Source organism: Bos grunniens, chromosome 29 (genome assembly GCF_055505025.1).
Source record: "Bos grunniens cultivar Pamir isolate PY7600 chromosome 29, Bosgru_T2T1.0, whole genome shotgun sequence".
In the NCBI taxonomy this organism is placed as follows: Eukaryota; Metazoa; Chordata; class Mammalia; order Artiodactyla; family Bovidae; genus Bos; species Bos grunniens.
Window position 1 is genome coordinate 23,927,589 of NC_141193.1, and position 14,550 is coordinate 23,942,138.

A 14,550-nucleotide genomic window follows, 5' to 3' on the forward strand; every position below is an offset into this window, starting at 1 on the left:
GATATATCTTGATTATTTTTATGATACTAGATGAAATAAAAGTAAAAATAGCATTAAGGAGATCTAGAGGAAAGCAACACAGTCTTATAGGGAACTGAAGTTCCTTGATGTGTAGAAGAAAATTCCTAGGGAAACCTTAGTTCATGCATATTCAGTCATGTCTGACTCTTTGCGCACACCATGGACTGTATCTAACCAGGCTCTTCTGTCCATGGGATTTTTTCAGACAAGAATAGTGGAATGGGTTGCCATTTCTGCCTTCAGGGAATCTTCCCAGCCCCGGCATCAAACACTTGTCTCATGCATTGGTAAATGGGTTCTTTACTACTAGCACTGCCTCCCACAATTACATGGGGCCAAAGAATCATCTTGAGAAAAATCATAGGTCTTGGAAACAAACAAGCTAGGCTTTACCACTTGTTATATTTAGGACTGTGGGCAAATAATCAAACTAAATTCGACTAGGGTTTACTCTGATATAGGCTGTGAATATAAATAAAGTTATCCATTTCAAATGCTGGAAATAGTGCATAATATTTAATAAAATTTTGATAACATAGTTACTAGGATTGTTTTCAAAATCTTCATTCCCTCCTCTATGTTGTTCTTGTTCTTGGCATTATCATTGCAAATAAAACTAAGACTCCTTTAACCCTCAAGGGTTTTTAGAATATTATTCATAATCACAGTTTCTGATTTTATATATAATGACTTTAATATATGTTGAAGAAGAGGCCTGAGGTAGAATTTTGTATATATATTTTTTATATGTCACTAAGTTTCCCAAATCAATAAACTCAATACATATTATATGTCAGGGAGCAAAAGGACTTCTGTGTCATCATGATAGTGATTCTATTCATACACATTTTTCAATCTCCAGAATTTTTTCAGGGCAAGTTTGACATCCTTGTTACGCAGACTGTAAATCAGAGGATTCAGCATAGGTACAATGCAGGTATAAAACACAGAGGACACTTTTCCTTGATCCATGGAGCTCACAGATGATGGCTGTAGGTATGTAAATGTCGCAGATCCAGAAAAAACAGCAACAGCTGAAATGTGAGAGCTACATGTGCTGAAGGCTTTGGACCTGCCCTCAATGGAGTGGATTTGGAGGATGCTGGAGAGAATGAAGATGTAGGAAGCAAGGATGGTTAAGGAAGGTATCACAATGTTAAATGCACTCAAGACTAGAACCAATAATTTGTTGATGTAGGTGCTAGAACAAGATAGCTCCAAGAGTGGAAAAAGATCACAGAAATAATGGTTAACCATCTTGTTCTTGCAGAAAAAGACTCTCAACATAAAGCCTGTATGGATTGTAGACCCGATGAAGCCCAAAATATAAACTCCCACTGTGAGGCGGAAGCAGATGTGGTAAGACATGATGACATTATAAAGCAAGGGGTTACAGATGGCAACATAGCGGTCAAATGCCATTACAGCCAACATGTAACCCTCTGCAATGATAAAAATGATGAAGAAATAGAGCTGAGTCATGCATTCAGTGTAGGAGATAATATTCTTCTCTGTCACAAAACTCACCAGCATTTTAGGGGTTATGACAGTGGAATGACAGAAGTCGATAAAGGACAAGTTGATGAGGAAGTAATACATTGGGGTGTGCAGGTGAGAACTGAGCCCAATCAATGTGATCATGCCCAAGTTCCCCAGCACCGTGACCACATAGATTCCTAGGAAGAGGAAGAAAAAGAGCAGCTGGAGGTGTGGCTGTTCTGTGAGACCAGCAAGGATGAACTCAGTCACTAAGGAGTGATTTCCAGGGTCCATTATCTTCTCAGTCCGTTCTAAGTCTATAAAAGAAAATCACAATACTTTAGTGTGGGTATGTTCATGCATGTGTATGCACATGTGTATGTGTTATAGGGGAGAGAAATTCTATGGAGATCACTATTTGATCCCTTCTCAGAAGAGATTCACAATCTCTTCTGGGATTTCTCAAGTCTCTCTTGTTTCTCTGGGACAAAAATAAAATGATCCTGGTTGAATCAGAGAAGGAAATATAAACTCTACAAACTTTATAATTCAAGCACTTCATAACTTTATCAGAGGCAACCCCAATTTCTGAATTTTGAAAATCATCAGAATGGGCTTCTGTGGTAGCTCAAGTGAGTCTGCCTGCAATGCATGAGATGTGTGTTCAATTCCTGGGTTGGGATGATCTCCTGGAGAAGGGAATGGCAACCACTCCAGTATTCTGGTCTGTAGAATCCCATGGACTGAGGAGCCTGGAAGCTACAGCTCATGGGATCACAAAGAGTCGGACACAACTGAGTGACTAAGCACTAAGCACACACTTCCATTTCTGAGTACTTTTCTTTCCTTCCATATTCTATATGTGTATATTAACATATGCATGTCAAATGGCATAATATTCATTTCACTCACAATAAGTGATAGGAGTACATGTCTTCTGTAGTTAATACAGAAGATTCATAAATCTTTGAAAAGTAACTTTATTACTTTTAATTGTATTAGTCTCAGCTGCTTTCCTTACTAGAATCCCACTTCAAAATATCTGAAGCACTGGAAGACTACCACCTGAGGGTTGCTGTTTAATATGGCAGCTTCCTTCTCCCCAGACCATGACTCCAGAGAGCAGAAACATAATTTATTGGCAGACATCATGCTTATATCTCAATAGCTTTTCAAACTCCAGAAGTCATCTTCTCTTGTTCTAATTTAGATAATCTTTTGCATGTGTGTGTGCAAGCTAAGTTGCTTCAATCGTGTCTTTGCAACCCTATGGACCATAGCCCACCAGGCTCCTCTGTCCATGGGATTCTACAGGCAAGAATACTGGAGTGGGTTGTCTGCCTTCCTGCAGGGGATCTTCCCAACCCAGGGATCAAACCCTCTACTCTCTTATGTCTACCTGCATTAGCAAGCTGGTTATTTACCACTAGCAATATCTGGGAAGCCCTAGATAATCTCAGGAACCAGGACAGGTTCCTAAAAGTAGGGCAGGTATTCCATCACTGTGACCAGGGTGGCAGTATAGTCAGATTGATCAATGCAATTTGAACTTCATGGCAATGGTAGAGGTGAGAAAAATATTCATATTCCAAAAATATAAGAAAGGTTTTTAAAGGCAAACAGAAGATTCTATGCTGGTCTTTGTGTGTGTGTGTGTGTGTGTGCAATCATGTATTTTGCGTGTGCTCTGTATAGAATTCAAAGATGGTAGAGATGTAGGTAAGTAGAGTGCATGCAAAATACAATTAAGAATTTTAGTTTAAATGCAATTTTGGGTAATATTGGTCAATTGTGTGATTTTTTTTTTAAGAGACCAATATATGTTTAGTTTACATTTGCAAAGAAGATGAGCAGATTCTAGGAAATGGAAATTTATATTCTTACTTAAAACTGAAACAGTAGTTGGATTACTATGTTCAGTCTGACGTACAATACTTAATGTAACAGAAAAACTAGACAGTTTCAGAAAAATGATCTAGAAATCTGTCATTTTAGAATGTCTGAAAAAAACTGAAGATAGTTTTGGAGTGAAGCAAAAATTCATGTAGCATAGGACAGTTAACTCATGGCCCAAAATATTGCTTTACTTAAGACATATTGGTGTCATTGTATATACCATCAAGAGACTGAAGTAAAACTAACTGCTTGAAATTACAGGTGAAATATTTGGGTTCAGACTGAAATGAGTATTCCAACTCTCAGACATAACTAAGTCTTAGTCAAAGTTTTGCTTTCAGCCTGAATAACTAGTTACTTAGCAGATATATTGTTAATGACATAAGGACTTGATGGCTGGTAGGATTAAATAGTCTATTATATCTCTTCCAATTTCAATGTTTAATGAATTTATAATTATTATAGGTTCTGATACTAAGATAGTAATGGATTAAAACTTCATATCAATTCCATACTTGCCCTATGACCTTGGGTTAATTACATCTACTGTCCAGTTCTCTGAAAAAACAAAAATACTAATATCTCTTTCATGTGAAAATTAAATGGATCTTAGTAAGAAAATATTGTTATTTTACTTTTGATATATTGTTTCTTTCCAATATATCTTTTGTTTAACCAACATTTTCATTCCTGAATGATGGCCAATGTTTTAAATTTTCTTCTCCTTAGCACACCTTCTTCTTGCCTCTTTTACATTAACACATATGGTAATACATATTTGAAGATTTTTACTGAATATTAGCTTCCTAAACTATCAATAATTTCCATAGTGACTAAATAAGTTCACATCAATTTCTTTGTCATTCAAAGATTTATATTGTCTGACAGCTAAAGAAATATTTTCTTATTAATGTTGGAACAGCTATCATAATTTATTTCACAAAAAAGCATAGTAGGCTCTCATTTTTAATTCATCAAATTCCTTTAGCTTTTCTCAGTCTACCCCCTTATCCTGTGAAACCTATTTAATAGTAAAGGCACTGTAATCAAGGTCCTTAAAAAGTGCAAGACACAGTTAATAAGAACATTTTCTATGTGTCCAAGAATACATTTCTTATGTCACATTTAGCATGTACTTTAATCTCTATTAATTTAGTTATTTACTAGTTTTTCTTCTGTACCTGATGAGTAACTCAAAACAGTGCCTTCCATACAGAAAGTACTGATAAATATGATATTTTAATAAAATGATTGAAAATTTTGTGAAAAGTTAACATAGACTCCACAAAAGTGAATGAAGCTCTCAGACGTGCCAGAGTTGAAGTGAGTAAACAAAGTGTGTTGAATTTCTTCAACAGGGGAAAGGTAGGTGGTAAAATATTACTTGTTTGGGAGTTGACTATTCGAGTGAGGACAGGAAGAGATAGAAAAAATAGCTACCTGTATCTGTTAGTGCACAAGGAGGGTGCTAGAGATCTAACATTTAAAAAGTTAGGACTGGGTTTAAGACACTTCCTCCTTAAAAATTCTGAATTGCAATTTTCTCCTATACTTATCTGAAGGCAAAAATGATTCTGATGATGCCAGCGGATAGTTATGAGTACCAACCTTGCAGGACTCTTTGGTGTTGAGGGTCATGCCTAAAAGCGTCTGTGATAATAATTTTGTGTCATTAATCGATCTCTGATGAAGCTGATGGCCCTCTGCAAAAGTTAGTTGATAGATGAGGATTTTATACTCTGGGTATCAGTGCTAAGTGTCTGATGATGAGGAACAAACAATGATTGATTATCTCCCACTAGAATCTTACCCCACAACTGTGGCTCCTGGGAAAACAAATAATTAGAATTTCCCTCTTTCCCTATTGGCTCTCAAGTGTTGAACAGTGTCACATAGCTTTGGTTATTTTTTCTTGTTAGGTTATTTATCGTAAACAAGGAAGTAATAGATCTTGTTAGAGCCCACTAAATTTCATGTCAAACTAATTAAAAGTTCAAAATTTCATGAAATTATAAAGACATACACTAAAGTAATGTCTTAAAGTGGTTTTTCACAAGGGGAAAATAGAAAATTGAGGGAAACAAACTTTATATGTAAGATTTGAAATTTCTGTTTTCATATATAATACTAACTGTATTTATATATGATGCTGCTGCTGCTGCTAAGTCGCTTCAATCGTGTCCGACTCTGTGCGACCCCATAGACGGCAGCCCACGAGGCTCCGCCATCCCTGGGATTCTCCAGGCAAGAACACTGGAGTGGGCTGCCATTTCCTTCTCCAATGCATGAAAGTGAAAAGTGAAAGTGAAGTCACTCAGTCATGTCAGACTGGTAGCAACCCCATGGACTGCAGCCCACCAGTCTCCTCCATCCATGGGATTTTCCAGGCAAGAGTAGTGGAGTGGGGTGCCAATATATGATGATACATTACTAAAACAAAAGTACTTGGATATTTTAACTTGGGACTAACTAAAAGCATCTTATAGCTATTGCCATAACCCTGTGAGAAATTCCTAACAGATCTAAAATCGAAGGATGATGACTAATAATTTTATAATTTCCCCAATAATTGTAAAAGATATGTTGAAGAACAAGATACAGATACATGTGTTCTAAAGACTATTTTAGTTTTATAATATTAAATAGTTTTATTTATTAGAAAATAAAAATTATATTTAATATCTTTATTCAAAAGACTCATGCAAATGTGGTACCTGAATTGACACACTATTCACCATTTTGGAGATATTTTGCTTGAGGGACTAGGTATAAATGATGCTTCCGTGAATATGCTTAAAGTCCAAGTGCTTTTGTACATCTCCTGATCCACCATTTACTGCTGGTAAACTTGGACCAGCAACCTCATTATCTATTTAGCAGAGATATAGCACCTGAAGGGTTTCTCTGATGGCTCAGATGGTAAAGAATCTGCCTGCAATGTGGGAGACCCAGGTTTGATCCCAGGTCAGGAAGATCCCCTGGAGGAGGGCATGGCAATCCACTCCAGTATTCTTGCCTGGAGAATCCCTGTGGACAGAGGATCCTGGAAAGCTACAGGCCATAGGGTTGCAAAGAGTGAGATATGACTAAGCAATTAAGCACAGTATACAGCACCCTGAAAAATAGTAGTAACAATAATAATAATTGTTTAGTTATAGTTGTTACAATATGCTATTAATTAGAAAGTAAGTGGTAATTACACACCTCAAAATACAAACATCAATTATAATGTTTAAAATATTCATCTCTTTTGTTTTTCTTTAAGTAAGAGGCTATAAAAAGTCATCAAATTAAGGGATATAGAATCATATATGCAGTCTCCTATTCTGATAGTATATAGATTATTTTATGATTACATGCCTCAAAGTAAAATTTAAAAAGAATTTCACTTGATTAAAAATAAGAAAAGAAGAAACAGAAAATCTGAAATGTCTACTTAATGGCTAAATAAAGATGAACTTAGGGGGAAAAAAAAGGTGAACTTGAAATGAATTTTACAAATAAACATGAAGGCTAAACTATTCAACTTCTGGAGAAAAGTTACTAAAGAAAATAAAAAATATTGGAGTAGCTTGATAATTCTTAGAACACAGATTAACCATATAACTTTGACAAACTCTGTTTTGTCCAACTTAAAAACTATTCTTTAAAAGACTCTAATTAAAATAAATAAATTTAAATTCAAAAAAAAGAAAAAGACAAAAGAAAATGTTCTAAACTATTAGCAATATAAAGACAGTAAAAAGAAAATTCAATCAACATTGCTGGAAGAAAAACAGAATTATATTTTTATTCTCTCTACAGAAAATGATTACACATTGTCCTATGAAGAGATACTTCAAAATTTGTACTTCCTTGTGATTTCTTTTCTTTATGGACATTAAAAATTAATTTTACTTAGTAAAAAGAAAAAATAAAAAAAAAATAAAAGACATCATTAGAAAATTAAAACAAGCCACCATGGAATGTTATTGAAAATGTGTAAACAATATAGATAAGACAATAACATGAAGATTATCAAGCCAATGAAAAATAGAAAAACTGTCTGAACAGATATATTATAGAAGACGATAAAGGAATAGTTAATAAGTTCATAAAAAACAATAAAATAAGTACTCATTAGGATATGAAAGCTAAAGGTAAACCATAGGGACAAACCACCATATGCCTATACTGAATTAGCATTAAATACATAAGTAAATAACAGACAAACAAAAACCTACAATTGCAAAACTTTGAGGCAATATGAACCTTCTAGAGAGGATATAGAGCTACCACTTTGGAAAACTGTACAGCAATTTTAGAAAGTCAGGTATACACTTATGTTATAACCTAGCACCTCTACTCCTTGGTAATTTACCCAAGAGAAATGTACACATATGTATACACTAAAACTTGTACAAAAATGAGCATAGAAGATTTGGTTCTAACAACCCAATGGAAACAGCCCAAATATTTAACTAATGAATAGGTAAATGAATTGTGATATGTACTTGTATGCACAGGGTGGAATACATTTATTAATAAAAGTAGTAAATCACAAATGCGAGCAGAAATATGGACTAATCTTAAAAATGGCAAGTTGTCTAAAATGAGCCAAACATAAAAGAGTACCTACTGTATAATTCCATTTATATGGGAGTCTAGAAATCTAGAAAAGTAGAACTAATAATCTACAGAGTAGAAATGAGGTCATTTCCAGACTGCAGTGGAGTGTGGGAGAATATCTGGTAAAGGCCTTGAGAGAACCTTTTAGAATGATAAAAATATTTCATATCATTACTGAGGTGTTTGTTTCACCAGTGCACAGCATATGCAATTTTCAAAACTTTTGATAGGAGGACTTTATTTTTAGAATGAGTATATACGTTCTTGATGTAATCTTGACAAAACTGTATTTTGATATAGTCTTGATAAAATCTCAATATAGTAAAAATAGAATGAAATGAATTAATAATGTTAATTATAAGACAAAAAAATCTAATAAAAAATCAGCAAGGATAAGGACGATCTCATCAAGATTTATAAATTTGAATAGACTTCCCTGGTGGCTCAGACAGTAAAGTGTCTGCCTACAATGTGGGAGACCCGGTTTCAATCCCTGGGGGGGAAGATGCCCTGGAGAAGGAAATGGCAACCCACTCCAGTATTCTTGCCTGGAAAATCCCATGGACGGGGGAGCCTGGTAGGCTACAGTCCATGGGGTCGAAAAGAGTGAGCAACTTCACACGACTGAGCAACTTCACTTTCACTTTCTATTATTTTAATAGCTTGCAGGAACATTAAATGAAACACATTCTTTTTAAAGGCAGATTTGGGGCTTCCCAGGTGTCACATGAAAAGAGGGCAACATATGATTAGATGGCTGGATGGCATGAATTTGAGCAAATTCTGGGAGATAGTAAAGGACAGGGAAGTCTGTTATACTGCACAAAGAGTCTTCTGACGACTTAGCAACTGAGCAACAACAATGCTGCTAAGTCACTTCAAAGTCATGTCGACTCTGTGCGACCCCATAGATGGCAGCCCACGAGGCTCCCCCGTCCCTGGGATTCTCCAGGCAAGAACACTGGAGTGGGTTGCCATTTCCTTCTCCAACGCGTGAAAGGGAAAAGTGAAAGTGAAGTCGCTCAGTCATGTCCGACTCTTAGCAACCCCATGGACTGCAGCCCACCAGGCTCCTCCACCCATGGATTTTCCAGGCAACAGTACCTGAGTTGCCTGTTGTTCCAGGCAACAGTACCTGAGTTGCCTGTTGTTCCAGGCAACAACAGTAAGGTGGCTCTAATGGTAAAGAATCTACCTGCCAATGCAGGAGACATAAGAGACATGGGTTTGATCCCTGTGTCTGGAATATTCCTGAAGGAAGGCATAGCAACCCATTCCAGTATTCTTGCTTGTAGAATTCCATGAACAGAGAAGCCTGGCAGGCTACAGTTGAAAGGGTGTCAGAGTCCAACATGACAGAAGCAAGTGAGCACGCACCCATGAAGAATCTTTATAACATTATTTGTATGGTGGTTCATAATGTAAACTATAGTACATTTTCAAATGCTTTCATTGATCTTTACATTTAAGAAATAACAACACAATTCTTAAAGGTTTTCTCACAAAATATTTAAAAAAGAGGCAAAATACATGCCATGTAGTGGCATGTTTCAGGGAAAGAAATTTGAAATTTCTTTTTTTTTTTTCTTTTATCTTCTCATTTCTTTTCTTTCCTTACAATCAGCCACTCAATTTGGTTGTTCTCTTGTTCTCTGTACATCCCCTGCCTGACCACACCTACTCCTTACTCACATGACTGACCTTCTGGTGTCCTCGCCCCAGGCCCAAGCTATTAGTTGTTTCTTTTTGCCTAGGAGCAGTGAGAGATGTGTCCCTCTGCTGGTTTCTGTGGTAACTAATGAGGCTATCTGAGGTCAATTCCCCTATAACCTGTAATCTCCCCCACTCCAGCCCTCTCTCCTCAGAGTGAAGACAGTCACCATGCCCTGCCCATCCATTAGCTGCACATGGTGGGGTGTCCCTTCAGGATCTTGCTTCAGAAGTGTAAAATCCATTGAACCATTGATGTCTTTAATACTGACTTTGAGCTCTTTCTTTGATCTTCAAGCTGGGAAAGAACAGGCCTGTAGGCCTGTGGGGTTGCAGCCCAACACCTCCATTCTTCTCTTTCTTCATTTTCAACCTCTTTTCCATCCTTCCTCCTTCTTTCTCTAAGCCATTATTTAGAAAAATTACTTATAAGGCATTTTTACCACTTAATGAGGTCTGTTGTTGTTCAGTCCCTAAGTCAAAGTAAAGTGAAAATCTCTCAGTGAAAGTCCGACTCTTCACAACCCCATGGACTATACACTCCATGAAATTCTCCAGGCCAGAATACTGGAGCAAGTAGCCTTTCCCTTCTCCAGGGGATCTTCCCAATCCAGGGGTCAAACCTAGGTCTCCCGCATTTCAGGCAGATTCTTTACCAGCTGAGCCACCAGGGAAGCCCAAGAATACTGTAGTATGTAGCCTATCCCTTCTCCAGAGGATCTTCCAGACCCAGAATCAAACCAGGGTCTCTTGCACTGTAGGCAAATTGTTTACCACCTGAGTTAACAGAGAAAAACCTGTTCAGTCCCTAAGTGGTGTCCATTTCTTTGTGACCCCATGGACTATAGCATGATAGGCTTCTCTGTCCTACACTATCTCCTGGAGTTTGCTCACTCATGTTCCTTGAGTTAGTAGTATTATGTAACCATTTAATCCTCTGCCACCCCCTTTTCCTCTTACCCTCAATCTTTCCCAGCATCTGGATCTTTTCCAGTGAGTCAGATCTTCACAACAGGAGACCAAAGTATTGGAGCTTCAGCTTCAGCACCAGTCCTTCCAATGAATATTCAGGACTGATTTCTTTTAGGATTGACTGGTTTGATCTCCTTGCTGTCCAAGAGACTCTCAAAAGTCTGCTCCAGCACCACAATTTGAAAGCATCAATTCTTCAGTGCTCAGCCTTCTTGATGGTCCAACTCTCACATTGAAACATGACCACTGGAAAAACTAGTTTGGCTATATGGACCTCTGTCAGCAAAGTGATGTCTTTGCTTTTTAATATGCTGTCTAGGTTGGTCATAGCTTTTCTTCCAAGGAGCAAGCATCTATTAATTTTGTGGCTAAAGTCACTGTGGGATTTTGGTGCCCAAGAAATAAAATCTGTCACTGTTTCCACTTGTTCCCCATCTAATTGCCATGAAGTAATGGCACCAGATGCCAAGATCTTAGTTTTTTGAATGTTGAGTTTAGAAAACATTATACCACTCAATGAAATTTAAACTAGAACATAAAAATTACAAAACCCATCCAATTAAAATAAATAAATTTAAATTTAAAAAAAAGTAAACAAAAAATATTACAAAATCACAGTTATAGACCTTGTGAAATTTTAAACTTCATACTAAGGTGGTCTAATATTTAATGTAATGAAACATAATATGAAAATAAAACAGGAGTAAACTCAGGGAGACATATTTTGGCCACATGAGGCAAATAGCCAACTCATTGGAAAAGACCCTGATGCTGGGAAAGATTGAAGTAAGGAGGAAAAGGGGACGACAGAGGACGAGATGGTCAACAGTCGGATGGCATCGCTGACTCTATGGACATGAGTTTGAACTAACTCCAGGAGTTGGTGAAGGACAGGTGAGCTTGGTGTGCTGCGGTCCTTGGGGTTACAAAGAGTCAGACATGACTGAGTGACTGAACAACAACAGAGACATACAAATTTGAATGGGTCTCCTAATGGATTCATAGCTGGGGAACATTAGCTGCAACATCTTAGAATTTTTATTAATTTAAAATACTCTCCTCTATTACTTATTAGTTCTGACCTGATCTCCAAAGTATTTACCTCTCAGAGTCCAAATAACATATTAACTGGAAAACAAGTTACTAATACCTATTACAAAAGGATAAATTAAGGACAGAGGTTTCTCTATTAAATATATTCTATATAATTAAGAATTGGTATTCCTCAGCAGTCTACATGACTGATATGGATCATGATATTGGCTCTGTTCCTACATGTTTTGCACAGTCTAGAATTTTTTTCAGCGCAAATTTGACATCCCTATTCCGTAGGCTATAGATCAGGGGGTTTAGCATGGGCACAATGATGGTATAAAACACAGAGGACACTTTCCCTTGGTCCATGGAGCTGACTGATGATGGCTGCAGGTACATGAATGCAGTAGATCCATAGAAAATAGCAACAGCTGAGATGTGAGAGCTGCAGGTGCTGAAGGCTTTGGACCTGCCCTCCTTGGAGTGGATTTGGAGGATGCTGGAGAGGATGAAGATGTAGGAAGAAAGAATAACTAAGGCAGGAATCAAAATGTTAAATGCACTTAAGAATATAACCAATAATTCATTGACATAGATGCTGGAACAGGATAGCTCCAAGAGTGGAAAGAGATCACAGAAATAATGGTTAATAATATTGGTGTTGCAGAAAAAGAGTCTCAACATAAATCCTGTATGGACTGTGGATCCAGTGATGCCCAAAATATAAACTCCCACTGTGAGGCAGAAGCAGATGTAATAAGACATGGTGATGTTGTAAAGCAAGGGGTTGCAGATGGCAACATAGCGGTCATATGCCATCACAGCCAGCATGTGACTTTCTGAAATAGCAAAAATGATGAAGAAATAAAGTTGAGTCATGCATTCAGGATAGGAGATAATATTCTTCTCTGTCACGAAGCTCACCAGCATTTTGGGGGTAATGACAGTCGACTGACAGAGATCAATAAAGGACAAGTTGGTGAGGAAATAGTACATGGGGGTGTGCAGGTGAGAACTGAGCCCAGTCAGTGTGATCATGCCCAGGTTCCCCACCATCGTGACCACATAGATTCCTAGGAAGAGGAGGAAAAGGGGCAGCTGGAGTTGTGGCTGTTCTGTGAGTCCAGCGAGGATGAACTCAGTCACTGAGGAATGATTTCCAGGGTCCATTATGTTCTCAATCAGTTCTAAGTTGAAAGAGAAAATGAGATTTTATGCCCATGTGTGCATGTGTGTGAGTGTCTGTGTGTACATGTGAGTGGGTGCTGGGGAGAGTAATTTGGGAAGGTCATTATTGGATGTCTCATCAAAAGAGACTCATGATGCAGAGGTCTTCTAATTCTCTCCTGCTTCTCTGAGACAATGATCCTAGTTGAACCAGAAAAAAAAAAAATCAAACTTCTTCATGAAATTTATAATTAAGATACTTCATAAGATTTTAAGAGAAAATACTGATTGTAGATTGTTAAAATCAGGGTGAACATTACTACTGAGACCTCTGAAGACTTTTTCTTTATTCCCATAATCTTTACATATGTCTTAATGATATTCATGTAAAATGGCATGGTATTTTTATTTCACTCAGAATATGTAAGAATAGTGTGTGCTTTCTCTAATAAATTAACAGGATTCATAAATCTATGAAAAACAATTGTATTAATTTCAGCTATTTTCCTTACTAGAGTCATAACCCAAAATATTTGAAGGAATGGGAAACTATCATTTCACCTGATGTCTACAGCTTTAATGTCCCAACTTCCTTCTCCCTGGATTTTGATCCCAGAGGGCAGATACATAACTGTGTGGCAGACATCATCCTTATACCTCAGCAGCTTTTCCAGACTCAGGAACCTTCCTCCTTTATTCTAATTTTGATAATCTTGGGGGTCAGAATATAATGACCTCAGTATAGGTTATGTATTCCACCACTGTGACCAGGGGATCAGTGTGCAAAGTTTATTGCATGCAATTTGCACTTCAAGGTTGATGGAAGAGGTGATAAAACTATTTATATTCCCCCTAAATATGAGATCCATTTTTGAGGACAAATACTATGTCTCATTTATTTTGGTCTTTTTTATTAATATTATCCTGTATTTTGCAGATGTTCTTTATGGAATTCAAAGATGATAGAGATGTGGATTAGTAGAACACAAACAAAATACAAATAGAAACTTTAATTTAAATTTAGTATTGGTTAACTTTGGGATGTGTTTTTTGTTTAAAGATCAACTCACTTTCAGTTTACATTTGTACAGATAATGATTAGATTCTATAAAATGGAAAATCATAATCTTAGTTAAAACTCAATTGTTGGATTAATCTGTTCAGTTCAAGATGCAATACTTTATGTGAGAGAAAAAAATTGGAAAATTTCAGAACTATGATAAAAATTTTTCCATATTAGAATGGATGAAATAACTGAGGATATTTTTCTAGAAAAATAAAAACTCATATGACACCTGACAGGTATCTCATAGTTCAACATATTGCTTTATTTAAGAGTTATTGGGCTTGTTTTATATGTCATCAATAGAGTGGAGAAAAATAACTGCTTGAAACTGTTGGAGAAATATTTCATTTCACAATAAAACACTCCAACCATCAAAATATTCAGATCTTACAATCAAAATGTTGATTTCATTCTGAATAACTACTTACTTAGCAGGCATTGTTAATAACAAGAAATGCTTGATGCTTGACGTTTAATCTTTAACATCTCAGTTTCACTGTTTCATGGTTTTATAATTTTTATAAGAATCTGCTTGTGATACAGGACACACAGGAGACTTGGGTTTGATCCCTGTGTTGGGAAGATCCCCTAAAGTA

The 14,550-nt window shown here is 36.7% G+C and overlaps 2 protein-coding genes across 2 annotated transcripts; both read right to left on the reverse strand.

Moving 5' to 3' along the window:
- Nucleotides 1-855: 855 nt before the first annotated feature.
- Nucleotides 856-1,794, reverse strand: LOC147342342 (olfactory receptor 8G3-like). The gene has a single exon (XM_086385093.1). It carries the CDS (start codon nucleotides 1,792-1,794, stop codon nucleotides 856-858), a length of 939 nt encoding a protein of 312 aa, XP_086241219.1.
- Nucleotides 1,795-11,937: 10,143 nt separating this feature from the next.
- LOC147342343 (olfactory receptor 8G3-like) lies at nucleotides 11,938-13,108 on the reverse strand. Its single transcript, XM_086384124.1, has one exon. The coding sequence runs from the start codon at nucleotides 12,889-12,891 to the stop codon at nucleotides 11,938-11,940; it is 954 nt and encodes a 317-aa protein (XP_086240250.1). The 5' UTR covers nucleotides 12,892-13,108.
- Between the last annotated feature and the right edge of the window lie 1,442 nt (nucleotides 13,109-14,550).